Source organism: Stegodyphus dumicola, chromosome 9, assembly GCF_044657685.1.
Source record: "Stegodyphus dumicola isolate Sdum_Otavi_A_Nest chromosome 9, ASM4465768v1".
Classification (NCBI taxonomy): Eukaryota; Metazoa; Arthropoda; class Arachnida; order Araneae; family Eresidae; genus Stegodyphus; species Stegodyphus dumicola.
Genome location: NC_140776.1, coordinates 28,483,523 through 28,511,062, shown reverse-complemented (window position 1 = coordinate 28,511,062; position 27,540 = coordinate 28,483,523). Strand labels below are relative to the sequence as shown.

The following is a 27,540-nucleotide window of genomic DNA, read 5'->3' as shown; positions in this document are numbered from 1 at the left end:
GTGACATTATGCCATATTATCATGGAAAAAGCATTACTTAATCTATATAAATTGCCTTGTCTTCTCTACTGTAATAATTTGTTAGAAAATCCTACGGACTCGAAAATCACCAAAATTATATTACACCGGGTTAGCGTTCACCACGGATACCCAAAGGCAGCGAACTGCATTTCGCCTGAACCGAAGAAGCTGGCGTTTACTATTTTGAAATACACTCATGTCCATAAATTAAGGATAATTCGTAGTCATGCGGAAATCGAACTCTAAAATAAATATATCACCTGTAAAATCACTACACACATCTTCAAGAATCATATGCAAATTTCAGGAAGTAACCAGATGACACCGATGGTACGTCACAATGACGAGAGTGTAAGAGAGTGATATATAAGGAATACAGGCAAAGAAGTAAAATTGTTCGCAGGCGCTTTATAAGCATTTCAGTGCAATAACCGAATAGTTATGACACAAAGGACGCATTTGGATGATTTTTTACGTGGTATGATTATCGGCCGTCTGGAATGTGGGCGCACCCAACTGGAAGTACCAGACGAACTTGGAATTACCCAGAGTGTCATCTCCAGGCTTTGGCAACGATTCCAAGATGATGGTAATGTGAGTAGACGTTACAGCACAGGTCGCCCCAGTGTTACAACGCCGAATGAGGACCGGTATTTGGCAGTTACTTCCAAAAGTAACTGGCGGAGCACAGCCTCAGACTTGTCTCGTCAGCTTTCTTCAGCCACTGGTACGACGATTTCAAGGCAGACCGTGTACAGACGCTTAGGGCAGATTGGTCTATATGCTCGTAGACCTGTCAGATGCGTTCCACTTACTGCAACTCACTGTCGCCTGCGGTTAGCCTGGAGTAGAGAGCATGCATTGTGGACACCGCAACAGTGGTCTTGTGTGATGTTTTCCGACGAGTCCAGGTTTAGCTTGCAGTCTGATTCTCGCCGGACTTTCATATGGAGAGCTGCAGGTACCCGTTACCACCAAGAAAACATCATTGAACGACACCTTACGGTGGTGCAGGAGTGCTCGTTTGGGGTGGAATTATTCTGGGTTCCAGAACTGACCTGCATGTTCAAATTGGAACCATGACAAGCCAAATCTATCGCGACGTCATTCTGGAACAACATGTACGTTTGTTTCGGGGAGCCGTGGGAACACAATTTGTGTTTATAGATGACAACGCCTGCCATCACCATGCAAACATCGTAGGCGAATGCCTTCAATCGGAGGATATCACCCGTATGGATTGGCCAGCATTCTCACCGGACTTGAATCCAGTAGAGCACGTGTGGGACATGCTTGGCCGACGAGTTACAGCCCGTCAACCTCCTCCTACATGTCTACCAGAACTTCAGAGAGCATGGTTTTTTGAGTGGTGTAATATCCCCCAAGATCAGATCGATAATTTGATACTCAGCATGCCTAGGCGTTGTACGGATTTTATTGCATCGTCTGGTAGACATACAATGTATTAACAATCATACAAACCGTGTAATGTTGGTTTTTTGTAAATATTTTTTTTCCCTTGTAATTTGCTCCAGTGAGAAAAAAATCGCTAATTTGTTTAATAATATCAAACATATAGCATCGCTTTTTGCTCTTTACCTTTTGTTTAATAAATAAGCTTTACAAATAAGTCAAATATGTTTTGCTTCTAACTCTTCCTTTGCCTGATTTTGCATTATCCTTAATTTATGGACATGAGTGTAATTTCTGCTATTTGGACGACCATGTGTTCATGCTGAAATTGTTGCGGAAGTGCATAATATGATTACTGGAGCTCCATCGTGTAACTTCAAAAAGAGGTGCCCGCAGTTTGAATGTGCAGTTCTTGAGTTTCTGCGCTTTATTCTGCGGATGTTTACTTATCGATTCCAGCGCGTCCAGATGTTGTCCTGCTTGGTCGGTAATGAAACGTACTGCTCCGTATCTGTATTTTCTATCTAAAAAACTCAAAATTAGTGAGTACTGTTCCATACTATGCTGGATGCGCATTGCCTTACGAACATAGAACTCCTAGTCCAGCTTCCAAAAGGGATGATAGAGATTGGATTGGATTATTTAATTATGGCAAAGCACACGAGTGCTATCTCCCTAAAGGGAGGGATGCCTTCGTGGAGGACTTTCTAAGGGAAACTGGCTCGTATACACATTACACATGGGGAAAACCACGAAAACGCCCGTGCAGCCAGGCCATTCGCGGGATTCGAACCTCGGACCGAACTACCAGTGTTCAGCGTGTTTTAACGCTCGGCCGCTGGTGTGCCGGGGATGGTAGGGAGTCAACTGCCCGTTGTGATTAGTCTTTCAAAGAAGTTACCTTTTTTTTTTTTTTTCCTTTGTCTAGGTTCTAGGTTTTTGGACAAGTCCAATGTCTTTGTATAGTAACCCGCCTGATCCTTAGAATGGCTAGCAATGCTAGCTGCAGTAGCGTGGATTCCAACCAACAAGTTGTCTTCCACTCAGCAACATGAAAATGTCTAACAAATTCCTGTTTTTAATCCTACGAATTCTTATTTGTTGTCCAACATAAAGTGGTTAAAATTCAACATAAAGAGGAGCAAAGTCTGTCGTTTTTGATTATTTCTTTTTTATAAAAGAAAAGTCGAAGGCTAAATGGTTGATGAATTAGATCTTGTATTACACACTCCGTCCCATTTTTTACCATTTTTTAAATGATTTTATGAAAAATTAACTATTACAATTATAAAACTATTTTTTATGGAAATTCAAAGAAGCCCATAAATAAAAGAATTAACTAGACTTAAATCAAATATTATTTATGTTGTGATAATGAACTTCTAAGCCAAATGTGGTTGGCGTAGCTAAAACGTAACGATAAATTACACTTCAACTGTGTGTAGTGATAAATTCACTACAACGAAATGAACCCTCTATCTCTTCTGTGGCTGTGGAGCTAACCGCATACACGCGAGTCGAAATTTGTGGCTTCTGACAAAATATTTTTCCTCTTGTTTCTCACCATAACACACATAACGCCATAACAACCCGTGATAAAATTTTCTGACACTGACGCTATCCAGGCAACAGCATACAAAGTCTTTTTGAAAGGGGACAAAACGGAGGAAAAAATACTCGAACAGTACTTAGTATTTGTTAAATTATTTCGTTATTGATGCGGCGAATTTGATTATTTCATCTTTCGTCCAAGACCTTATTCTGTCACTACCAAATATTGAAAAGACATTAAGAGAAAAATTGTTCTTTAACACAGTAACTACTAACCAGTTATTTTTCTTGAGCTCCGTATGCTTCTATAAATTTCTATAAAAATGTTTCTCTTAATATGTTTCCCTTAATCATCTCTTAAACATTGTCCTATGGAGCTTGGAAAGAAGTAGTAATTGATACTTAAATTTAGTGCGTAGTACAAAATAAACAGAAAGCTTGCCTTTAACGCCTTAAAAGGTAACGCTCTAAACACGTGCCTTAACGCTCTAAATCAATAATAAACTATTCATATAAATATTCTCTGCTTATAGCTATGACGCCACAGCATGCTACAACGCGAAATTCGTCCAGTCGCAGATAGAACGATAAGGGATTGGTAGAAAACCATAGGAAGTGACAGCGCACAGTACATTTCATTTTGAATATCTGATTCAAAATTACTGATGCAGTGCACACAGAAGTATTTAATAAGGATTTTATTATATGACCAAGTTTAACAATAAGTCTTTTGTCTCGGTTTGAAATGTACAGGCGAGCCCCGTATGCATCGCCCGCTCTAAGGTGACGCCTCTGGCTGAGGCGTTTTCCAACAAAATATGGAATTTCACAATTGGTAGCGACAAATAAATAAACATATTGATGCAGAACTTTGCCTTTTTACTGGATAGTAGTTATTTGATCCACTAGAAAATAAACTCGTGTTCAAAATTAAGAGAATTTGTCCATTATACAGAATTTATGAAAAACTAATGCACGGGTTTCTCTAATGAAATTTTCTATGAATATACATTTATAACAAAGAAAGAGATGCATTATTCAAAAGTCATTTTATATACGCATGATTATCAGTAAAGCTTATAACGAATGTTCAAAATGCATGTTGTGATAGCGAACTGAAAATGAGTTTAATATAGGTTATTAACTCTTTTCACAGCCAGATAGATCTCGCAGTATGACGGCATACTGGAGAGGAGGCGATTGAGAAGTCCCTGTGGCAGTCCATCCTACTTCTGTAGCAAAGCAGTTTTCAACTTCGAGATAAATCTCAGAGGAGGAGGAGGAGATGAAACTGCCCTCCCAAGAGTGTCTTAAACATGCTCTATAAGGTTAAGATCAGGAGATCTGATTGTCCAATGAATATGGCGAATATCCTCATTTTACAGGTAATCATCAATCCACTTGAGCTTTGTGTGGATGAGCTTTGTCACCAGTTAACGGGTCCCAGGACCAACTGCATCTCTGAAACGTTAAGCTCAAGGCTCCAAGATCTCATCCATGAACCTCATAGCATTCAGGACGTTGCTATCAAACCATGCAGGGGTGTGCAGGCGTCTATCATACTAGGAATGATCTTTTTTCCTGATGAGCGAGGGATGTATCATGTTCCAGGCTTTCTCGAGATACAGGTGCGCTGAGAATCAATGTCTAGGCCGAATATCGACATATCTGTAAAAAGAAGGTTAAGATCAGGAGATCTGATTGTCCAATGAATATGGCGAATATCCTCATTTTACAGGTAATCGTCAATCCACTTGAGCTTTGTGTGGACGAGCTTTGTCACCAGTTAACGGGACCCAGGACCAACTGCATCTCTGAAACGTTAAACTCAAGGCTCCAAGATCTCATCCATGAACCTCATAGCATTCAGGACGTTGCTATCAAACCATGCAGGGGTGTGCAGGCGTCTATCATACTAGGAATGATCTTTTTTCCTGATGAGCGAGGGATGTATCATGTTCCAGGCTTTCTCGAGATACAGGTGCGCTGAGAATCAATGTCTAGGCCGAATATCGACATATCTGTAAAAAGCACGGTCCTCTTGGTCCAAGGCCCGTATTGTCTGCATCATGCTAAACCCGCTCTCTTGTGTGCTGCAGTGAGTGGGACACAAATAGCAGGTCTTCCGCCACACAGCCCTATCTCATGAAACTTTGGAACAACTGCAGACTGTGAAACTCGGATTCCGGTGGCAATATACAGCTTACGTGAGAGCTGTGAAGTTGTAGCTATCCTGTGGCGGCGCACTGAAAGTGCCAAATAACGATCCTCATTCGTGGTTGTGGATTTTGGCCGACCTTGTTCGGGTCTGCTCGATATATCACTATCTTCTGCGAACAAAACAAAAACGTTCTTCACATTTAAAATTAATCAAAAATGCAAGCTTAGACTAAATTTTCCTATACTCTGAATACAACGGAAGTTTTGCTGATTTAGAACAAAGTATTGAGCTCTATCAAATTTTAAATTTCATAACGGACCGCATAAGGACATTTAGCTTATTAAAATATATATTTCTGAAATACTACATAATTGTCGAAATACGAATAAAAGAAACTCACAGCCATGTAAAAGAATAGTGAGATTCAGATTCGTGATTAAAAGAAATTTTACATACCATATTAAAATAAACAGCAGTAAAAAAACCTTTGGTATAAGAGCATACGAAGCGGAGAAAAGTGAAAGGAAAAATCAGTGATTTTGTAAATAGAAAACTATATGCACCATGATGATTGAGTTCAAAGCAATGCATTATTCCCCCCCCTTTTTTTAGGAATATTTCTGTAGTGTGTAAAAACTCGGATTTGTTTATTTGATTACGGCAACGCACTCGAAGGCTTTCTGCCTAAGGGGAGGGATGCCCTTCGTGGAGGACTTTCTAAGGGAAACTTGCTCGTATATACATTACGCGTGGGGAAAACTACGTAAACGCCTAAGCAGCCAGCACGTTCGTGGGATTCTAACCTCGGACCGAATTACCAGAGTTCAGCGACTTTACCGTTCGGCCGTAAAAACTCTGGTATGTGACACTGAACATCGTAGGGTACCAAAATTTCATAATTATTAGTCTATGTTTCATTTGTAATATACAATATACAATGCATTTGTAATTTATTTCTAGCCACAGTCTAAATTTTAAAATAAGTCCCATACTTTCTAAATAAATTAAAATGACAGAAACAATAATCACAGGACTAGATACAAAGGTAGTATGCAAATGAAGAATAAATATATATACGAATAAATAACGTATTTCATGTTCACGGAGAAAAAGGCTTTATTCGCTATTACTGCAGAAAATCAGATTGGATTATTTGATTGTGCACTGCCTAGTAGGCCTATCTGCGTATAAAATTTACAATTCTTTTATTAAGAACTTAAAGTAAGAGATTTTTTAATTCCTATAGTTTTTAAATAGGGGTAATTTTCCAAAATCTGAAATGAAATTGTATAACAATGTTTACATTTTAAAACAAATTATATTCTAAATATTTTCTTCTCTTTGGAAGTGAAATATCTTTTGTAAAATTATTACTGATTAAATGATAAACGAATTAAGTTTTCATAAACTTTGGCTTGACTAAGCTTGTAACTTAACGCAACGCAAGTTCTTATTCAGGAGAATTATCATCGTTACAGTAAGTAGTGCCTGTACTAGAACCTCAGATACAGTACCCCTGATAAAACAGAACTATATATTTGTTGTTATGACTTCTGTACGTAAAGTTACATGCTAACCAAAAATGTACACATTTGCTGGTGACGCCATAAGGATTCTTTAGCTTCCAAAAGTAGACAACTCTCATTCGCTTAACGTCAGATTTTAGCCAATAATAATCTATAGCTTCAACTCTGATAGATTTCCCCGCATAAACGAAACTCAAGCGCTATTTTAACTCATCTTAGTTTGTATTCTGATGAAGGCCAGTGAAAAAAGAAGGGAGCGATAAAAATTAACATAAAAGCAAAGGTGTTTTCAATAAAATTATACAAATGCATCATCATAAAAGCGTGCTTTGTTATTCTTTTGATAAGAATACTTTTAATAATTATCAATAATAAAGATTCAAATAATTTCTAAATAAAACATACATAAAAGCATACATTAGCAATCTGAAATCTTTTAACGTCTTACCAAAATCATTATGCTAATTAGATTTACTTACAGAAACAATATTATTATTTCAATGTTACAGCACTCAAAACAATTATTATTTTAACTACGAATAATTCGAAAACTAAATTCATAATCAAACTTCTGAAATGTGACTACAAATTTCATTTTTAAGAAAAGTTTTTTTTTTATATTCAGTTTAACAATTATTAATAAAGATATCGATGCAGTTATAATTGAGTCCTCCAGCGGCCAAGCGGTAAAGTCGCTGAACATGGTTGTTCGACTTGGGTTTGATTAGGCAAATAAATGGGCGTTTCCATGGCATATCTTGGCATGGGCGTTTTCATGGTTTTCCTGATGTGCAACACGGATACAAGCCAATTTCCTTTTAAAAGTCCTCCTCGAAGGCATCCCTGCCTTTAGGCCAGATAGCCCGAGCATGCTTTGTCATGGTCAAATAAACCACATCAGCAATTCTAATTAAATACCCTTTTTGCCCCGAATATAAAACACTCCCAAGTGTAAGATTGTAGGGCCATTAGGTTATTTTGAAGTAGGAGAAGTGAAAAATGTGCAGTGACTTCAGCGGGACTCGAACTTGGATCTCTCAAATGCGCGTCCAGTAAGCTACCGTTACGCCAGGAAGGCATGCAGAAAGGAGGAAGAAAATATCTTACATACTGCCTCCTGTAAAGGGCGACTGGGAATTAAGTTTTCAGTCACCAAATCCTGGTGATAAAGAATCATCGTTCACCCCCTTTTTTCGGTTCGGGCGCCATTGTAGAGTCATTAGGTTTATTCTGAAGCAAGAGACGCGAAAAATATGCGATGCCCTCTCCGAGACTCGAACCTGGACCTCTCGAATACGCGCCGAGTGTGCTACCGTTACACCATGAAACCATGCGAAAAGGAGGAAGAAAATACCTTATAAGATATGATACTTAATTTTTTGAAGGCAGCTTTCGAGAAAAAAGGTTTGGATATAAGAGAAACTTCACGCTGTTCTTTAAAAAAAAAATAATTAAATGATAAAAATACTACACTCTGAAGCAAAATTTAAGCTACTTAACATATGACATACGGTTTTAAGAGAAACAATTTAAGACAAAAGCGTCTTATATAAGCACAAGATCAAAGTATCTTATATAAGCAAAATAAGGTACATCAGCTGTTTCAGAACAAAATTACTTACTAAGATACTTACTAAAATAAAGAGGTGAATTCTTCTTTTTCACATTATCATCTAAGTAGGGAGTTCCAACTGTATAGAATGCTGTATATCCAAAACCGTTTAAAAAATTAGCGATAAAAAGAATTATTACAGCTGGATGTAGAGAAGCAACTTCGCTCGGATTACAGCCTTCATTTCTGTCTTCTAAATCACAGTATTCTCTGTTAATTTTCGATAAAGAATCTACAGATTTCGACAGTATATGCAGACCAGGTCCATATATAAAATACGGTATAGCACTCGCAAAACAGCTAATTATTACAAGAATCATACTGCCGGCTATTAGTTTTGGTTTATTGGCTTTACCACCGTAGTATCCAAAAAGTAAACTAGTAAATATAGGACTTAAATTATCGGCGATCATTATGACACCCGTCACTTTGCTTTCAAATGCATATCTTTTTTCCAAAGTTGTTATTACACCGATGAAATATGTAAAATACGCTCCTTGAAGAATACCAAGAGCACAAAATACCAGAAGATAAACTTTAGGATCTGCAAACCTTTGTAACCACCTTGGGGTACAAGATCCAATTCCACACATTTCATCTTTTTTCACTACAATTAAAGGTTTTGAAGATGTATTGGTAGGAACAGCTTGGAATCTTGAAGCCATTTTGAAGTAAGATTTCTAGTTACAGTAAATATACCAGAAAAGTAAACTTAATTTTTTTTCTAGATTTTGTATTTTATGCTAAAAAGATTTAAGCAATAGTCAAAAATCGAACACTGTTAACTTCTATCATCATAAATCAGCAATTTTCACACTTAAGAAGAAATTTTTTAAAAAATAATTATGCATCAAATATGGCGACAGATGAATTCCACCCATACAATATTTATTTCCCAATGGAATTATTTTAAAGGATCATTTCTACTTATTGTATCGCAGACACATAGATAAAACTTCTAGATAATAAACATTCTGCAGATAAAAACTGTTGTTCTGCCTGCAGTTAGTGATATATATATATATATATATATATATATATATATATATATATTTTCATGAAATATTCTATGTTATCAAATTATAAGATACTCGGAAGTAATGTTTACCCTCATGAGAAATTTAACCTCTTATTCTCAAGAAGCGATATTAATCTCATCTATATTCTCCTGCATCTGCTTATAATATTTCATTATATTCTCCTCTATCATGCGAACAAACATTAAATTAACAAGAACAAGTATTCACACACTCGGTTTAGTAACAAGAACCAGTATTCACAGTGATAATTACACAAGGTATACTCAAAAATCCTGCAGTCTCGCATTAAATGCTTTCCTAATTTCATCTGCATTATCAGTGCTCAAAAGATAAGCAATGAAAATATTTACAGGCAGATACAACATATAATCACAAAATTTACATACAAAACAAATTTAAGTACGCGGCAACTACCTCACAAAACTTTTTTTACATACCATTATTTTTAAAATGGAAATATGCTAAGATAAAAATTACCTGTCTTGCACAAAGCTTCTCTGCGTTACAAAATGAAGACTGGAATACTCAAATTTTGAAAAATGAATGGAAAATATCATCTGAATGACGCTAGATAATCGGACACAGAGCGTCTCGAAAGGAACCCGCGATAATCGGGAAGTAATCCGAATCCTAAAATGGAAACTATTCCGTTATTGCCTATGGAAATGGTATCAAAGCGCTGTCATGAAGACCAGTAAGTTGACATCCAAGAATCATAAAACAGCTCAAAATAATCTCTGTTGTTGTTGTTGTTAAAGTTGTTGTTGCTCACTTGTCTGGCCTAGCCTAGACTTGACAGCCCAAGCCCCACGAAATTCCTCGTTTACGCCTATCGTTGGCAACAACCTTGAGCACCTTACAGGTGACAGTGCGATTTAGCTCATTTCCGCCCCCAATTTTGATGGAGGGACGGGTCCAATGGTCTCCCACACCTCTTCTCCTACCACCAACCTCCCGAGACGATTTTCGGTTCGACACATATTTAGAGTGCCCCCATGTCCCACGAACACTATACATTTACAAACATCCATGCCTTCTCCGGGATTCGAACCCGGGCCCTTCGGCACGGCAATCAGCGACGCTAACCACTATACCGGTTGGGCGGCAGATAATCTCTTTCTACGTTTAACAGCATCACACCATCACTGCAGATCAATTTGCCTCCGACATTGATGCAACACTGAGAAGAAAAGCTATTTCCGCAAACTGTTTATAGACGGCTATATACCTTATTTATTGTACAGTATACTCTATACAATGCACACAGAAGGTTTGAATCCTATACACAGCTTCGCATACAGAGGCCCGCTTCGACTGACTTCAATATCAACTCAACTGAACTCCACTCTTTACAGACGAGTCATTAGCTTGGTGCACATTACTGCGAAAAGGTATTGCCTGGAAGCTTACATTCAGTCACAGCCCGGGTTTGTTGATGCTTTTCAGTTTTCGAAAGAAGCAGTAATTTCAGCCGGTGCTCCAAATAAGATGGGCTTTGATATTTTAGTTATGATTTAAATATTCTTCCTTAACTTATTATTTTAACTAATTAACAATTTATTTAATTATTTATTTACTTCAGTCTATTTTTCTGACTCCCTGCCATAAGGCTTCGGTACTTCCAATTTTCAAGTCCTGCCTGGAGAACGCCTACTACTCGTTATCAAGCCAGTAACATACTCGAAATACACGCTACAGCATCCCAGAGGTTACTGTTGAAGATCTGGGCAGGGATTTTCGTCAGCAGCCGCAAAGACCTCTACATCTTTCTTACTGTAATCTGACTGAAGAGAGATCACATCCTTGTTCAATATGTTCACCAATTTCTTGCGGTCATGGGGGTTTGATATATATTTTACGGATGATAGACAGTCTATTTTAAAGTTCAGCAGTGTCGGGTAATACTTTGCATGGGCAGCAGTGTCGGGTAATGCATTACATGGACAGCCATCGAGATGCCCGACTAGGAACCCCTCCCAGCATGTGTTGAATTTGTTTGTAAAATGGTTATTTTCTCCACATGACTCTGAAACCTTTACGAAATAAGAATACGCTAATACCCCGTTTTTTTATTTTTAACGCATGAAGAGAGGGAAAAAAAGTATATGAAAGGTTTGAGATTTTAACGGTCACCCAAAGAGGTTTTTTTAAGGTTTCTTACGTTCTCGCTGAGCTCGCAGTCTACCAGTCTGCTGTTACACTCACTTGTACTAATCTTTATTTTTTGTTCTTTTTAGCTTTGTTGTTAAGCTTAATTTTCTTTGCTCTTACGCCATATACAATTCAATAGCAAAATTACAAAAATTTTAAAAGCAGCAGAGCAGTGTACGTTTAGAACCCCCGATGCAGCATTTACGTGTTGGCATACTTCCGCCCCCCCAGTCTGTTCTCAGTTCATCATACCTTCAGTTTTCCAAGGAAGCTTTAAAAAACTTATTATTATTATTATTAACGTTAATGTGTTTACTTTATTTATTAAATAACATGTTCTTCGCGCTTAATGCCACATAAAATTTGATTCAACAAAATCAAAAAATATTTTAAAACACCATATCTTTAGAATTTTTGATAGACAGTCTCGTGCGCTGGAGTTATAAATGTTTTATTCCGAACAGTACTGCCGTTGCTCGCTTTGAAATCGTTGAGTTTGTTAATCAAAAAATCATTGAAATTTTACAAAATATGAAGTATATAATAAAACAAATTCCAAATCCGGGTTTCCCATATTTAGGTGGAGGACTATCTGATGGCTGTAGGTACCGCTGTTTTTTCACACTGCGAGAAACATGCATACATTCATGAAGATTCTTCATTATTTAATTTCTTTAAATATAATATGAGGCAATAATATTTGGTGGTAACAGTTTGAAAAATGAAACGGGAATTCATAATGATTTGAAGCAAAATGTCGTTTCGAGAATAATAGCCTTTCTGGGTTAACGCCCCTTTGGGTTAAAGAACGTTACTCGAATCAAATGTAAAACAAAGTCGACTGAGGTTTTTACACTGCACAAAATCTTCTTAACTGAAATGATTAATAATTTCATTGAAATATAAATTACGATTAATTTTATTAAAAATAATGAAGACAGCCAGATATACATATCTTTTTTCCTAGGTAAATAACAGTGTCATTGCATGAAATGTCATGCTCAAGTTTCTGAAGCGAAAATATACACAGATAATAAAGAATACAAAAATGAAAATCATTACATTAATTAATTTAATATTTTATTAAATATTTTCAGTTCTAAACTTTTAAATTTCTTCCAGTTTTACAAAACAAAAGCAGGAATCACCTTTAAAATGACCGGTTTTGCGAGTTGTGTAGCCATATACATTATATGAATGTCGCTTAGCATATCCGAAAAATAGTCATAACTTTTGTTAAGAGATTTCCACCATGCTTTTGCAAGATAGCGTGGAACAATTTGCGGCATGAAACTCCAAATTTCAGCCCCTTTATAATGCAATAATAATAGTTTCAGATAATAAAAAATTCAGTAACCTTCATATTTGAGCATGCAATAAAATGGAAGGAAAATTAAATGATTAAAACAACCATTTTTTTTTGTGGCGCCATCTAAAAAATTAATGTCTAATTGAAAGCGTTAGATCTCACACTGCATCATTACCCAAAAATTCATACATCAAATGAAAGAAATGTGATGAAAATTACATGAATTATTAAAGAATAATGAAACTTATTCTTTTATTTAGGCTGTTGTTATCACACAGGTGGCGAAATCTTTCAAAGATGAATAGATACTGCTAAAGATATACTTTTTCCTATGGAAAAATTTGAGAACATAATTACTAATAATGTCCAAAGTAGTTATTTAATTATATTCTATAAAATACTTGTCACTTTCAGAGGTGGCCATCTTAGAACGATAGCCGCCATAAAACAAACATTCTATTGGCTTTTGTTCTAACATATCCACTTTTATTTTATATAATACACACATAAAAGCTATATACATAAATTTTAACACAGGAAATTGTCAAATATACCTTTAAAGAAAATCATCAATGAATTTGTTATAGCTATTTTTACTCATTTAAAAGTTACTTTAAAATAATATGTTTTCATGGTTATCATTTACAGAAATGCTTTTATCGGATAATAAGTTCAAATTCTTAATCTCTAGTATAACCATAATTATAAAATTTTATTTATAAATTAATGAAATTTGAAAACAATTTATTTATTTATTTTTTTTTTTTTTTATTATTTTTTTCTAAATGCATTTTCTTAAATATTTCTCTGATCACTTAATTATTTTTAAAGAATGTGGATTTTTACACACACACAAATTTCATTTTCCTTTCACCCATCCACCCCCAGCAAAGTTCAAAATTAGCACTGGATTAACACAAAGAGTTTAAACAAATATTTTTTGCTGCAAAGCTAAAAATTAGCAAAAATTTTAAATACAAATAACTTTAAAACTGCTCTTATGACTTATGGGAGGGGAAAAAAAAAACATAATGTCACTTAAAAAAAAGTCAGATTTTGTGTCAAAAATATATTACACTATAATAGATAAGTTTGTGTCCTAAATTATCCCTTCAAGGCTTGAAAAGTATAATTTTTTTTATCAGCCACCTAAAGCAAGAGATACTGAACTGTGCCTCCTGCAATGCATATTATAAACAATGTATTTTAAATTAAACAATTTTTTTTGCCATGAAGATAAAATATTTTGTTTATTATCATATATCAATTAATGAATACTTTATCAATTAATGAATAGTTAATGCATCATAAAAACCTGTCAAAATGCAAGAAAACTATTATACTGATAAGTTCAAGCTGCACCATTAAGACAATTAAATACAAATACAAAATATGACAGTACAAAATGTAAGCTTAATAAAATTTTATTTTACTGACTAGTTTCATAAAAGAATTAAAAAAAAAAAAAAAAGAAAAGAAAGAAAGAAAGAAAAGAAAGAAAGAAAAGAAAAACCTTCATCAAAGCACAACAGAACTCAGAAAACCCCCGCATATACAAAAATGGACTTTTTGATTGAAAAACTTATGGAAAAAAATAATAATAATATTTATTCAGCTATGCAACACACACACACAAATTGCACATTAATTATCATATAGTCAAAATGAACTCTACACCTTACTTAACTAGTTTCTAACACATAAATATGTGTTTTAAAAATTACAAAAAGTTATTATTTTAGCTAAAATGTTCAATAAAATAAAAAAGTATATAAAAAAGTATTTGCAAGTCATCAGGTATGATGGCAAGTGCTTTCCCCAAAATTACAGAAAATACACCAAAATCATACAAGAAAACGAAGTCTAACTTTGTTCTTACAAACAAAAATGATCCACATTTGTAGAAAGGAATTACAGTTAAAATATTTATTATTTTGGTATATTTGCATATATCAATCAAAATCAAATTTATATTAAAAAAAATAAAGCTTATTCTTATTTGGTGTACAAATCATAACAAATATTGGTATCATACAATTCTTTGAAATAATTTTTAACTGCATCATTAGCATATTTATACATGAAAACAACAAAATGACTTGACCAACCTATATCAAAATTGCACCGTAAAACTAGCTATTATAACTAGCTTTTGGCAAATTTTCCTTTCATTATTTACAGAGAGTATTGTAAAACTACATACTATTGTAATTCTTATGAAGTGCAAATATAGTCAAATCTTCAATTTAAAAAGTGATAAAGAATGAAATTTAAATGTAAAAATCTTTATTGCATCTTTTTCTAAGAAACATGAAGGTTAAAATGCCAGAAAAACTGGCAACTGTTAGCTGGAGCTATTATTAATAGCTTTGTTAATAGTGGTATTGGTTGCTAGAGTATGATGATGAGATGTAATTTGTGAAAAACATTTCAGGGGAATCATTCAAGAGCAGTTAACAGTGTCACCAATGCATACTATAGGTTAGGTGTATAAAGTGATAAATATCTATGCAATCTTCTAAAGCTGTTCCTTCATGATAACAACAAGTTATCATTATTTAAGGCATATGAATACAATTCATTTTATGAAATGGATTGTACTAAAATTATACAAGCAAAAGTGAAGTTTTAACTTTCATGGATGACATTTTAAGGGGACATTGTAAAAAAGGTCTGGCAAAGTCTGAAACTTACAATCAACAGCATAAAAATCGTTTAATGAATGTGACCAACACCAGCTATAAGGATTAATTAGTCTCATATGATAGACATGCATCACTATCTGAAGATATATCTGAATTTAGTGTTGAAGCCTCAATATAAGATCATCAGTATGAGAGCCATTAAATAGTCCCTATAAGATAGCTATGTCCAGTTTATATACCACTAAGAAATACATTGTACCTGCATGCATATAACTTGAGCAGGGAAGTATTGCCACCAGGTACCTGATAATTAGAAATGAGTAGCTGTCTGATCAGCCTAATTGTTTTAGCAGATAGAACAATCCATGAGTCAAGAAAATCTCCATATGTCTTGCATGCCAACAAGGGCCAACACAAGCTCTAATATGGTATAGTTTATATACCTGATATTCCAAGGCTTTCCTGATACATCTATAAATGTATCTAATATTTAAATATTATGTGTACATCCTTTTGATGAACATCTAGCATTCATTGAGTTTTGTCTTTTCCAACAAGTCAAGATACCTCTAGACAAACTTAGAGATGTCAAATTATGATTAAAAGAATGTTAATTCAGGTTGCTGCTATGCCCTTGTAGGTCAACATATCTCAATGTTTTTAAATACATCTGGGATGATACACTGGAAGCAGCAGAATACAGAAATCTTACATCTCGGTATATAACAGAATTGTGGATTGCTCTGCAGGAAGTAGGAAATTTATAGCCTCAAAAATATTTCTGCAAGCTCAGGGAATCTACAGCATGGCCTATTTCTGTTATTTTGTTCACCTGTTGTAAATCTAAGAAGTATTAGAGTGACATACAAGTTTTTCTGGCACTTTATGGTACATAAAAGTCCATAACGTAAATGGCAAACTTATTTTTTCCAGTAGAACTGTCTATAATGATAAAATGTTAGGTGAATTTTACATTGCAAACATAATAAAATTACTTTTAGATATTAAATTCAGATATGAACCATTCAGGTAATATCTGATATTCAGAAGGTGATGACAATTCTTCACATGTTATATCGCTGCCTGGTTTCCAGTAAAACTTATATACAACACTGTAACAGAAATGGATAACTAGTTAAATTTCAAAGGATTTTATAAACACTTTATTTAATACATAAATTTATTTCACTATGCATAACTAAATTAATCTACTTAATACAATTACAAAACAAATTATTCCCTTATCATAAAAGTGAAGTAAATTCATATGAAACTTTTATGAACACAGGTAAATATTGTTAACACACAGTCGTTGCAAATATAGAAAAATACTTCAATAGTACTACAAATTTTTAGTTGCAATATAATTATAAGGCTAAATTAGCTAAAGCCAAGCTTGATTCATGGAAATGTTTACAATGCCTGGAAAATATATATAGATGTAAGATATAATAAAATATGATAGCTACGCTAAGAAATAATTGGCAACCTCAAAATTGACTATTCTAAATTTGGTGTTCTCACTCCCTAAGTTCATCTGGTCTCCAAATTCAAGATCTTTCCATGTTACATAACACTGCTTGAAAAAGGAACTAAAATTTAAAATTAACCAATCACAGCTTAGTTATACTTATGCACCTACTTAGTATAAATACTGCTTCACAAGCAACTCACTCCTTTTCGTAACTTCTGCCCTGCCAACATCTCCATGCTACTTATGCTTCCTGTCTAAAATGTTTACATCGTACTTTTAAAGCCAGTGTACATAAAATTATTGTATTTAACTATAATTGAATAAATGTCTGCCAAAATAATTTGATATGTGTGAAAATAAAGATTGGTGATTCGTCAACATCCAGTTTTTGTTATCTTCGTCTGCATGCCTTTACCCTCAGCCATAACGACTATCGAAAGAAAAAATACTGGAGTCTTCTCTGCAATTAAAATATCACATACATAAGCACGAGGTTTGCAAAAAGACCAGTTTTGTAAAAAGGATTAAAACTTCAGGTTGTAAACTTCCAGATGGCAGTCTTATTCATCATTGAGTGATACTACTTTTGTGATTATGACAAAGAATTTTCCAAGGGATAATGTGGATGATGATAAGAATTCTCATAAAGCTATGCATACAGAATCAGATGGGCTATATATTTCATTTACTGATGTCAGTTTTCTACTTCAGAAGTTAACATTGTTATTAAAAATCTCAAGAATAAATCAAGTGGGCTTGACTCTCTTTCTAATGAAATTATACAGTACTTTCATGCAGTGGATAACACTTTTTTGCCTAGACTTTTCAACCTTTGTTTATAATTAGAAGTCTTTTCAACACAATAGAAGAGAGCTTAGGTTGCTTTTTATCCCTAAACCTATAGACGTAAGAACTTCTTATCTTGATAATATTAGATGTATCAGCCTATTATCTACTTAAAATTTCTTAAAACTCTCATCATTAACACAATAAATTGGCATTTAAGACAGAAATGTTTTTATAGTTATTCTCAGTTTGGATTTACTCCTCTGAAGTCCACTGAAGATTCCCTTATTTGAGTAATATCTTGCATTATGGAAAGCAAATGAAGTTTACAGCAGTTCTTACTCTTCTGGACATCAAAGGCATTTTAATTAACATTATTTATATGTTTAAATTGTTTTAATTAATTTGTTGGCCATCTATCTTAAAAATTCTAAAAGATGCTGCTATACCATATAACATCTATAATATTGCTGAAAAGCTTCTTAAAAACGGGAGGACTACTGAATTTCTACTTTGGGTCCAAAAGTGAGGTTTATTCTCTGAAAAAAGGATCTTCTCTAGGCTCTGCATCTGGTCCTAATCTTTGGAACATAATAATAAATGATCTTTTACGTCACCTGGGTGGTTATTTAAAAACTGCATTTGATAACTTATTTTTAATTTTTTAAGAAAAGCTTTTGAATGATATTCTTTTGAGAGCACAAGCAGTGCAAGATTTTTCTCCAGTTGGGCAATCTGTCATAAACTTTCAACTTCAAAAAGTAAAGTTATGACTGTGCAGAAATTTTGATGAACAAAATATTACTCATTTGACACTCTTCAATAATTCTAAGGGCATCCAGTTTTCTTGGAAAACCCTTGGAAATTACTAAAGATACTAAGTATCTTGGTCTCGTACTTGAAAAAAAAAATTAACATGGAAAAAGCATACTGAATTTTTTTCCTACTAAATTTGAAAAAATTATTAATGGTTTTTCACTAAACTGCTAAAAATACTTTTGGAGTAAGCTATAAAATCAGGGAGCTGATGTATAAGTAGAGTATTATGCCTTTCATTTCATATGGCTCTCATGATTGGGGGGCATGTTCTTCCAAAGAAGATTAACAAAAGAAATCTGAGAAAGATTCAGCATAGAATTCTTCTTCGTATTAATAGTGGTTACAGAACACCAAGTTATGAAGCTACTTTTGTTCTTGCAAGAGTTCTGCCTATTGTTTTAAAAATGCAATACAGTAATAATATTTTCGAAGCATTGGCAACTGGTACTTTCGAAGACTGCATAAACAGAAATGTTCCCTTCCCCAACATTCTTCATCCAGCTACTTTAGAGCCCATAAATTTCTGTGATTATAAAGAGACTGTGCAAGGTGTTTGCATATAGCTTGCTTTATAGATAAAATGATAATAAAATGAACAATAAGGTTGGTCTAGCATTTCATGTTTTTGAAGATCAATCTCAGATTTACTATTTTTAATTTCTCTGTATTTATCTTATTGTCAGGTGGATTAAGGATAATGGGATATTATCCTCATCTGTGTGTTCTGCTTATCTTTCTTCTCTTCACTTTTTGAACAGTATTACCAGCAGTGACAAATTAGCAACTAGAACACTGTTAGCTGTTCGTGTGCTTAGAAATATAGGAATTGATATACATTTTGTTTATGTAGAAGGTCATCATAAATTCTATGGAAATGAAAGAACTGATTTCTTTGATCAAGATACTTCAAATTTACCCATCAATATCAATATTAGAATTCCAAAGAGTTATTGGACTTCCTCTTACTATAAGAAGATTTTTTCTAAATAAAATGAAAAATATACTTCACCTTGTATTACTGGGTATACCAAGATGTTCTTTTCTATTTACCATAGACTGCATTCCAAGTCTTTCCTCTTTATTACCACTAAAATACCTCAGTTTTTATGTGATCAAAGTAAATTTGCAAATTACCTGATCCGTTTCAATCTAAGACCAAATAATTTATGTGAGTGTTCAAAAAAAGTACCTCAAGATGTAGAACATTTAATTTTTTCCTAGCCTACTTTTGATATCCCTAGATTATACTTGCACAGCACTTTGAAAAGCTTGAAGTAACTAGACCAGTGAACTTATCTGTTTTTGTGAAGTCTAGACGGCTGTGCTCTGTTTTTGTTCATTTTATTTATGCATGTAACATTTCATGTTTTAATTAACTTACTTTTATAAGCCTCATCATTTGTTGTGCATGGGGAGATTTATGTGTTCAAAATAAAAATAATAAAAAAAAATAGCACTACTAAAATTCTCTCCACAAGCAACCACTATAACATAAAACAAGATTATTAACTATATTTAAAAGACAGACTTTAATCTGTCCTCTCGGAAAAAAAAAAAAAAACTTTTAGTTTTCTAGACAAAGTAAATTTATATCAACTACATGCACATTGCATTTTACAATATTACATCTCTCTTATAAAATCCATATTTTTTATTAAGGTAGACTGTAAGAGAAAATAAAAGTACAGACTTGTATTTGAAAAAAAAAAAAAAAATCATTATTTTTCATTGGGGGGGGGGGAAGAAAGAAAAATAGTGTTACGAATTTGGTATTTAAAAAGCTAATGTTAGTTTAATTATAAATTAAATGGTTTTATTTCTCGCGCAGTGCAGCGCGTGACGAATATTAAAAGAAAGCTAAGCCGGAAAATTGAAAATACAAGAGCGCGTGCATTAAATAAATAAATATCTCTTTTTGATTTCGAGAAAGTACTGGAAAATTCTAGCGCGTGATTTTAAAATCTTATAAAAGGAGGAAAACATCTCAGTTTGTAGTAGTTGCTTAGTTTGTTGTTATTTAGAAAACTGCCGTTGTTGATTCGCGGATTAGCGTTCTTTAGCTGTTTTGAATTACGTTCTATTGTACATTTGAGTAGTTAAAAGATAACTACTGTGAGATATTGTGATACTGCATGATAATTTGAGAAAATTTAAGCATTTCTGTTGTGATAATAATAAATTTTTGTTCATTTTTCATCGGACTTGTGCATTCATTTCATAACGAACCCGTACGCACGCAACAATTTTTGGTGTCAGGAGTGGGGTTTGAATGCCAATAACAAGAGCGATGGAAGAGCAATTAAGGCATTTAATATCAGCCTTTGCCTCATTTAAAGAAGAAATGAAATTGGGCCAGGAATCCCTCAAGGAAGAAATGAAAGCTGCACAGGAACAAATGAAGTTGGGCCAGGAATCCGTTAAAGGAGAAATGAAATTGGGCCAGGAATCCGTTAAGGAAGAGATGAAATCTCTTAAAAATGAGATGAAAGCAGGTGAGGACGAAATGAAAAGAGAAATTACCTGCGTAATAGAAAATAAATTTGAGGCTATGGAAGGCAGAATAGACGCGGTTGAAACTAAAGTTGGACAAATAGAAGAAAGAGTTTGTTCGGTAAAAGAACAAGTAGAAGAAAGAATTTCTTCTGTAAAAGAACATATAGAAGAGAGAGTTTCTGCCGTCGAACAACAAATTGATGATAGGGTTTCTGCTGCCGTCGCCAAAGAAGTTGACAGCCTAAAGAAGTGCATAGCGACGGTAGGAAACAATTCTGAAGGTTTCAAATTTTTATCGATGCCTGCTCGTTCCGTTCTGAAACTATCTACATATGATGGGAAGACCTCCTGGCAGGTGTATAGGACAAAATTTTCTATCGTTGCGGATGCGAATGGATGGGATTCCCAAGCTAAGGCCTGTCATCTCGCCGCTTCTCTGAGAGCAGACGCAGCGGATATCCTGCAGACGCTTCCCGAAACTCAAAGGCTAGATTTCGAAGCTCTATCCGGCGCTTTGGAGCTGCGCTTCGGCGAGAAATGCTTAAAAGACTACAGCAGACTCCAATTAAAATCTCGTCAACAGAAGCTCACCGAAACGCTTCAGGAGCTCGCCACGGATGTTGAAAGGCTGTCACATCACGCCTTTTCGGAGTGCCCGACAGAAACAAGGGAAATCCTGTCCCTGCAATACTTTATCGATGGCATCCGGGACCCTGAAATACAGAAAGCACTGCGAATGGCGGATGTTAAAGATCTGAAAAGCGCTTTAGTGTATGCCATGAAATTTGAGGCAGCCCAGCAAGCCACCCGTCGAGACCGCCATCCAGTCAGAGCTGCTCAAGTCCAGGAGCCAGGGGATCAAATCACTGCTCGTCTAGACGATTTAACTAGACAACTGAACGCCTTGAGACAGAATATTGGTGACAAGAAACCGACCGTAAAGTGCTGGAACTGCGGTGCTGAAGGACACATCCGACGAAACTGCAGAACACCCCAGGGCACGGATGCTAAGACCGCTCCTAACAAACAGCAGGGAAACTAATTAGTGGCCATCTCGCGGGGCTGAGGTTGCCAGATCATGAAAGGCCCCAGTTTAAAGCGCTTCAGATTTCTGCAGTGAGAGGCGGCAGTAATGGACTTTTCATAATAGGACATATTAATGGAGTTCCCTGCAATATGACGATAGATACAGGAGCCAACGTTACCATCATCCGAAAAGATTTGGCTCAACAACTGGGAAGCAAACTTATCTGGACGCCGCCCTGCGTTACCCTACAGACTGTGTCCGGTGAGAAGATCAACATCGATGGAAAAGTAAATGCTAACATCACGTTTGGAAGTGCCGCTTACCATCACACGGCATATGTAGCAGAGATCACTGATTCTTGCATACTCGGATTGGACTTTCTAAGGAAATACAATTTTTCCTTGGACTTTAAAAATAACGAATTGCATTCTACATCTGAGGACATAGCGTTATTTGGAGTCAATGATGAAGTTAAATCTGTCCATAAAATCATAGCACAAGACAATATCACAATACCGGCAAGAACAGAAATTTTACTTCCTGGATCCATAGCCGAAAACAGAAATTTCCGCTACGGCATCATAGAATATCCCAATAACTGTAATAGCCCAAAAGGAGTACTAGTAGCCTCAACACTCGTCGACTTATCCAGAACGGTTATCCCGGTGAGAGTCGCCAATGTAACTGAGAAGGGGAGAATTATTAGGAAAGGTGAAGTGGTTGCAGCATGTACTCCAGTAACCACCGTTGAAAGAAAGAGTAACATCCAAGAATCCGTCTCCTCAGAGAGAATTACATCGGAGTTATTGCAGAATGCGCAATTAAACGATAAAGAGAGGAATGCTGCCGATCGCGTCATTAAAGATCTTCAAGTTGTTTTCTCCCGCTCGTCTTCTGACGTGGGTCGAACTAGTTTGACACAACATAGAATAGATACCGGCGATCATCCCCCGATCAAGCAACATCCAAGACGTCTACCGTTTGCTAAACAGGAAGAGGTGCGAACACTGTTAAAAGATATGAAAGAAAGCGATGTCATCGAGCCTTCAGTAAGTCCATGGGCATCTCCCATCGTCCTAGTCAGAAAGAAAGACGGCTCAACAAGATTTTGCGTCGACTATCGCCGGTTGAATGAGGTTACGAAGAAAGACAGTTACCCTCTTCCTAGAATTGACGACATTCTAGACACTCTTTCTGGCAGCAAGTGGTTCTCAACACTTGATTTAAAGAGTGGGTATTGGCAGGTAGAAATACAGCCTGAAGACCGAGAAAAGACGGCATTTACTACGGGACAAGGGCTTTGGCAATTCAAGGTGATGCCGTTTGGACTGTGTAATGCGCCGGCAACATTCGAGCGTCTTATGGAAACTGTTTTGAAAGGCCTTTCCTACGAAGCCTGCCTCATATACCTGGACGACATCATCATCGTCGGAAAGAGTTTTGAAGAACATTTAGAAAATCTTAGGAAGGTGCTTCAGAAACTGAAAGAAGCCAATCTGAAGCTGAGTCCCGCTAAATGCAAACTGTTCCGAAAGGAAGTGACTTACCTGGGACATGTCATCTCTGCAGAAGGTGTGCGCACGGATCCTGAAAAGGTATCAGCCGTTAAATCCTGGAAACGTCCCGAAAATGTCCATCAGCTGAGAAGCTTCCTAGGGCTTTGCACCTACTATAGGAGATTCGTGAAGGACTTTTCTTCCATCGCAAGACCCCTTCACAAGCTGACAGAGAGCAACCAAAAGTTCTTGTGGACAAAAGAATGCGACGATGCATTTAACAACTTAAAGGAGGCTTTAACATCTGCTCCAATCCTGACGTATCCTCAGCTTGACCGACCATTTATTCTCGACACCGACGCGAGTAATGAAAGTGTTGGTGCTGTTTTGTCCCAAGAAATAGACGGCCAAGAACGTGTAGTGGCATACTGGAGCAAGTGCCTGTCTAAACCGGAGAGGAATTATTGTGTCACCAGGAAAGAGTTGCTCGCCATAGTCAAAGCTATAGAACAGTTCCATCACTATCTATACGGCAGAAAATTCCTGCTCCGCACCGATCATGCATCATTGACCTGGTTTTTAAATTTCAAGAATCCTGAGGGTCAAATAGCCAGGTGGATACAGAGACTCCAAGAATATGACATCACTATCCGTCATCGTAAGGGATCATCACACGGAAACGCCGACGCCCTGTCTAGAAGACCTTGCCAAGAAAGCTGCCGATATTGTTCCAGGGTGGAAGCGAAATACGAGCTGCTGACTCCGGTCGCAAGACAAATTACAACATCAACATCGGCTGATCGAGAACCGTGGAGTGATGATGAAGTCAGGAAAGACCAGCTGGAAGACCGCGACATTAAACCCATAATTGATTTAATGGAGTCATCAAACAGAAAACCTACCTGGCAGGACATTTCTATCTGTAGTCCTACAACCAAACAATATTGGGCACTCTGGGATTCACTTCACATTCGAAACGGCGTCTTATACCGGAAATTCGAATCGGATGATGGGAAGACGTTCCGATGGCAAATTATACTTCCAAGATCCCGCATTCCTGATGTCCTTAAAGAGTTACATAGCACCCCTACTGGAGGTCACTTTGGAATAATGAAGACCTTGCAGAGAGTTCGTGAGCGTTTTTACTGGAATAATGCAAAGGATGACGTGCAAAAGTGGTGCCGATCTTGCGATGCCTGTGCAGGTCGGAAAGGACCGAGGAGACGCAGCCGAGGCAAGCTGCAACGTTACAACGTAGGGGCGCCTTTTGAACGTATCGCCTTTGACATCCTGGGACCTCTGCCACGAACTGCTGATGGCAACAAATACATACTCGTTGTCATTGATTACTTCACCAAGTGGCCTGAAGCTTATCCTATTCCTGGTCAAGAGGCTGTCACAGTAACTGAGGTAATGATACAGCACTGGATTTCCAGGTTCGGAGTGCCTCTTCAGTTACATTCCGATCAGGGAAGGAATTTTGCCTCGGCAGTAATCAAAGAACTATGCAAACTACTTGGCATTGACAAAACTCAAACGACGCCATTGCATCCCCAGTCGGACGGCATGGTAGAGAGGTTCAATCGAACCATCCTTAATAACCTCTCATTAGTGGTTTCCAGAAACCAACAGGACTGGGACAAGAAATTACCACTCTTTTTACTGGCTTACCGCAGTGCTGTCCACGAGACTACCGTCTATTCTCCATCACAGATGCTCTTCGGTCGTGACCTTCGTCTGCCTTGTGATCTATTGTTTGGCCGCCCTCCGGATGCTCCTTCATCGTCTGAGGAATATATTCAAGATCTCCAGGCCAGGTTTGAAGTGATGCACAACTTTGCACGAGAGCGAGTCAACTTGGCGACGGAGAAGATGAAGACCCGCTACGACACAAGAGCTACTGAACATCAGTTCCACGAAGGAGACAAGGTGTGGTTGTGGAATCCGACTCGACGGAAAGGACTTTGTCCGAAATTACAGTCACCTTGGGATGGCCCGTATACAGTCCTAAAAAGGCTGAATGACGTCGTGGTTCGGATTCGTAAGTCTTCGAACTCTAAACCTAAAGTCGTTCATTACGACAGGTTAGCTCATTACTATGGCCATAGTACGTAATGTAAATAATTGTAAATAGTACCAGACCATGGTTCTTTTTGTTTTTAAATGTGTATTTGATTTGATTTGTATTTAGTATTTGATTTGCATTTAGTATTTGATTTGTATTTAGTATTTGTTTTGTATTTAGTATTTGATAGCATTTGATTTGTCTAAGTTAGTTATTGCATTTATTGTTCATGTTGTTTGATATTGTAATGTAATGTTTATGCCACAGTTGTAAGTTTAGCTTCCTGTCCAGGGATTGTACTGCCCGGGACGTGCAGTCCTTGGGAAGGGGGCAGTGTTACGAATTTGGTATTTAAAAAGCTAATGTTAGTTTAATTATAAATTAAATGGTTTTATTTCTCGCGCAGTGCAGCGCGTGACGAATATTAAAAGAAAGCTAAGCCGGAAAATTGAAAATACAAGAGCGCGTGCATTAAATAAATAAATATCTCTTTTTGATTTCGAGAAAGTACTGGAAAATTCTAGCGCGTGATTTTAAAATCTTATAAAAGGAGGAAAACATCTCAGTTTGTAGTAGTTGCTTAGTTTGTTGTTATTTAGAAAACTGCCGTTGTTGATTCGCGGATTAGCGTTCTTTAGCTGTTTTGAATTACGTTCTATTGTACATTTGAGTAGTTAAAAGATAACTACTGTGAGATATTGTGATACTGCATGATAATTTGAGAAAATTTAAGCATTTCTGTTGTGATAATAATAAATTTTTGTTCATTTTTCATCGGACTTGTGCATTCATTTCATAACGAACCCATACGCACGCAACAATATGAATACTTGTTGGTTATTTGGTAGCTGCTTATATCTTTCTGAAAATACCCCTTATGATTCTGATTCTTATAAATGTTTAGCAGCTGTAGAAACTATTCCAGATTCTCTTATAAAATATGATATGTTTATTTATTTTTCTTTTCTTTTCTTGTTAAATTTTTGGTGGGGCTAAGGGAGGGTAAAATGGGGTGGAAATGGCTTCTTTTTTTTATTGAAATATTAACTTTGATCCCAAGACATGCAAACAATAGAATGCATGTTCGGATCAGCAAAACTCAGAAATAAGTAGCAATGTGATACAATCTACAATCAATTGCCTTCTTATTAATTAAACTTCATGCAGAGATAGCTGCAGAGAATATTAATGTGTTTAGTGCCATACTGAAGGTGAATGCTAAAAAATATCTGCCAGAAAAATATATACAGGAAGAATCTGAACAATTGGGAGAACTTTAGGGGTTGATAGAAGACAGCTATACAAGCAATATTCGTCATAGAATGTATGGTTGGAGCACAAACGGAGAGCCACTAGGTGGCATTGTAAATAAATGGTGCAAAAAGGGTCAGTCCTCGCACCCAATGACATTTTCTATTATGGATTGCTGATTATACGAACCACGAAATTATCAGGGTCATGGATTGGTACAGTTGGTCTCATAGCTTGACCACCAAGATCACTGGATCTCTCATGTTTGGACTTTTTCCTGTGAGGCCATATGAAAAACCTAATCTATGAATGCCCCATTGAAACCAATATGGATCCAATTGCCAGGATCGTCATTGTTGCCAGTGATATTCAAGAAATGCCTGGTGTCATTCGCAAATGTGTGTCAATCCCTATTCCGCAGGTGTGAAGCCTGCATTACAGCTGGCAGAAGGTCTTTTGAGCAATTTCTATGAGCATGTTCCGCTAATAAAATGTTACGTCATCTCATTCTTGTATTAATTCTTCAAATGTGACAGTAAAGAACTACTCTTTAACTTCTTACTGCTTCCATTCTGACCATACATTCTATGATGAATATTGCTCGTATAGCTGCCTTATATTATGCCCTAAAGTTCTGCCCACTTTTCAGATTCCCCCTGTATAAAGCAAAGCAGATTTATTTATCAAAAAGTACAAACAG

The 27,540-nt window shown here is 36.1% G+C and overlaps 2 protein-coding genes across 3 annotated transcripts in view; both read right to left on the bottom strand.

Annotated features, from left to right (window-relative positions):
- The window catches only part of LOC118191628 (solute carrier organic anion transporter family member 74D-like), a 72,042-nt gene extending 62,862 nt beyond the window's left edge, over positions 1 to 9,180 (bottom strand). Inside the window, exon 1 of the mRNA XM_035362454.2 lies at positions 8,307 to 9,180. Coding sequence (XP_035218345.1) covers positions 8,307 to 8,949 — 643 coding nt within the window. The 5' untranslated portion in view covers positions 8,950 to 9,180. The remainder of the gene's footprint in view (positions 1 to 8,306) is intronic.
- A 5,012-nt stretch (positions 9,181 to 14,192) lies between these two features.
- The window catches only part of LOC118191627 (decapping and exoribonuclease protein-like), a 51,889-nt gene continuing 38,541 nt past the window's right edge, over positions 14,193 to 27,540 (bottom strand). The window contains exon 6 of one of the 2 annotated variants that reach the window (XM_035362452.2): positions 14,193 to 16,541. In XM_035362452.2, coding sequence (XP_035218343.1) covers positions 16,427 to 16,541 — 115 coding nt within the window. In that variant the 3' untranslated portion in view covers positions 14,193 to 16,426. The remainder of the gene's footprint in view (positions 16,542 to 27,540) is intronic. The other variant, XR_015042953.1, reaches the window with a different exon arrangement.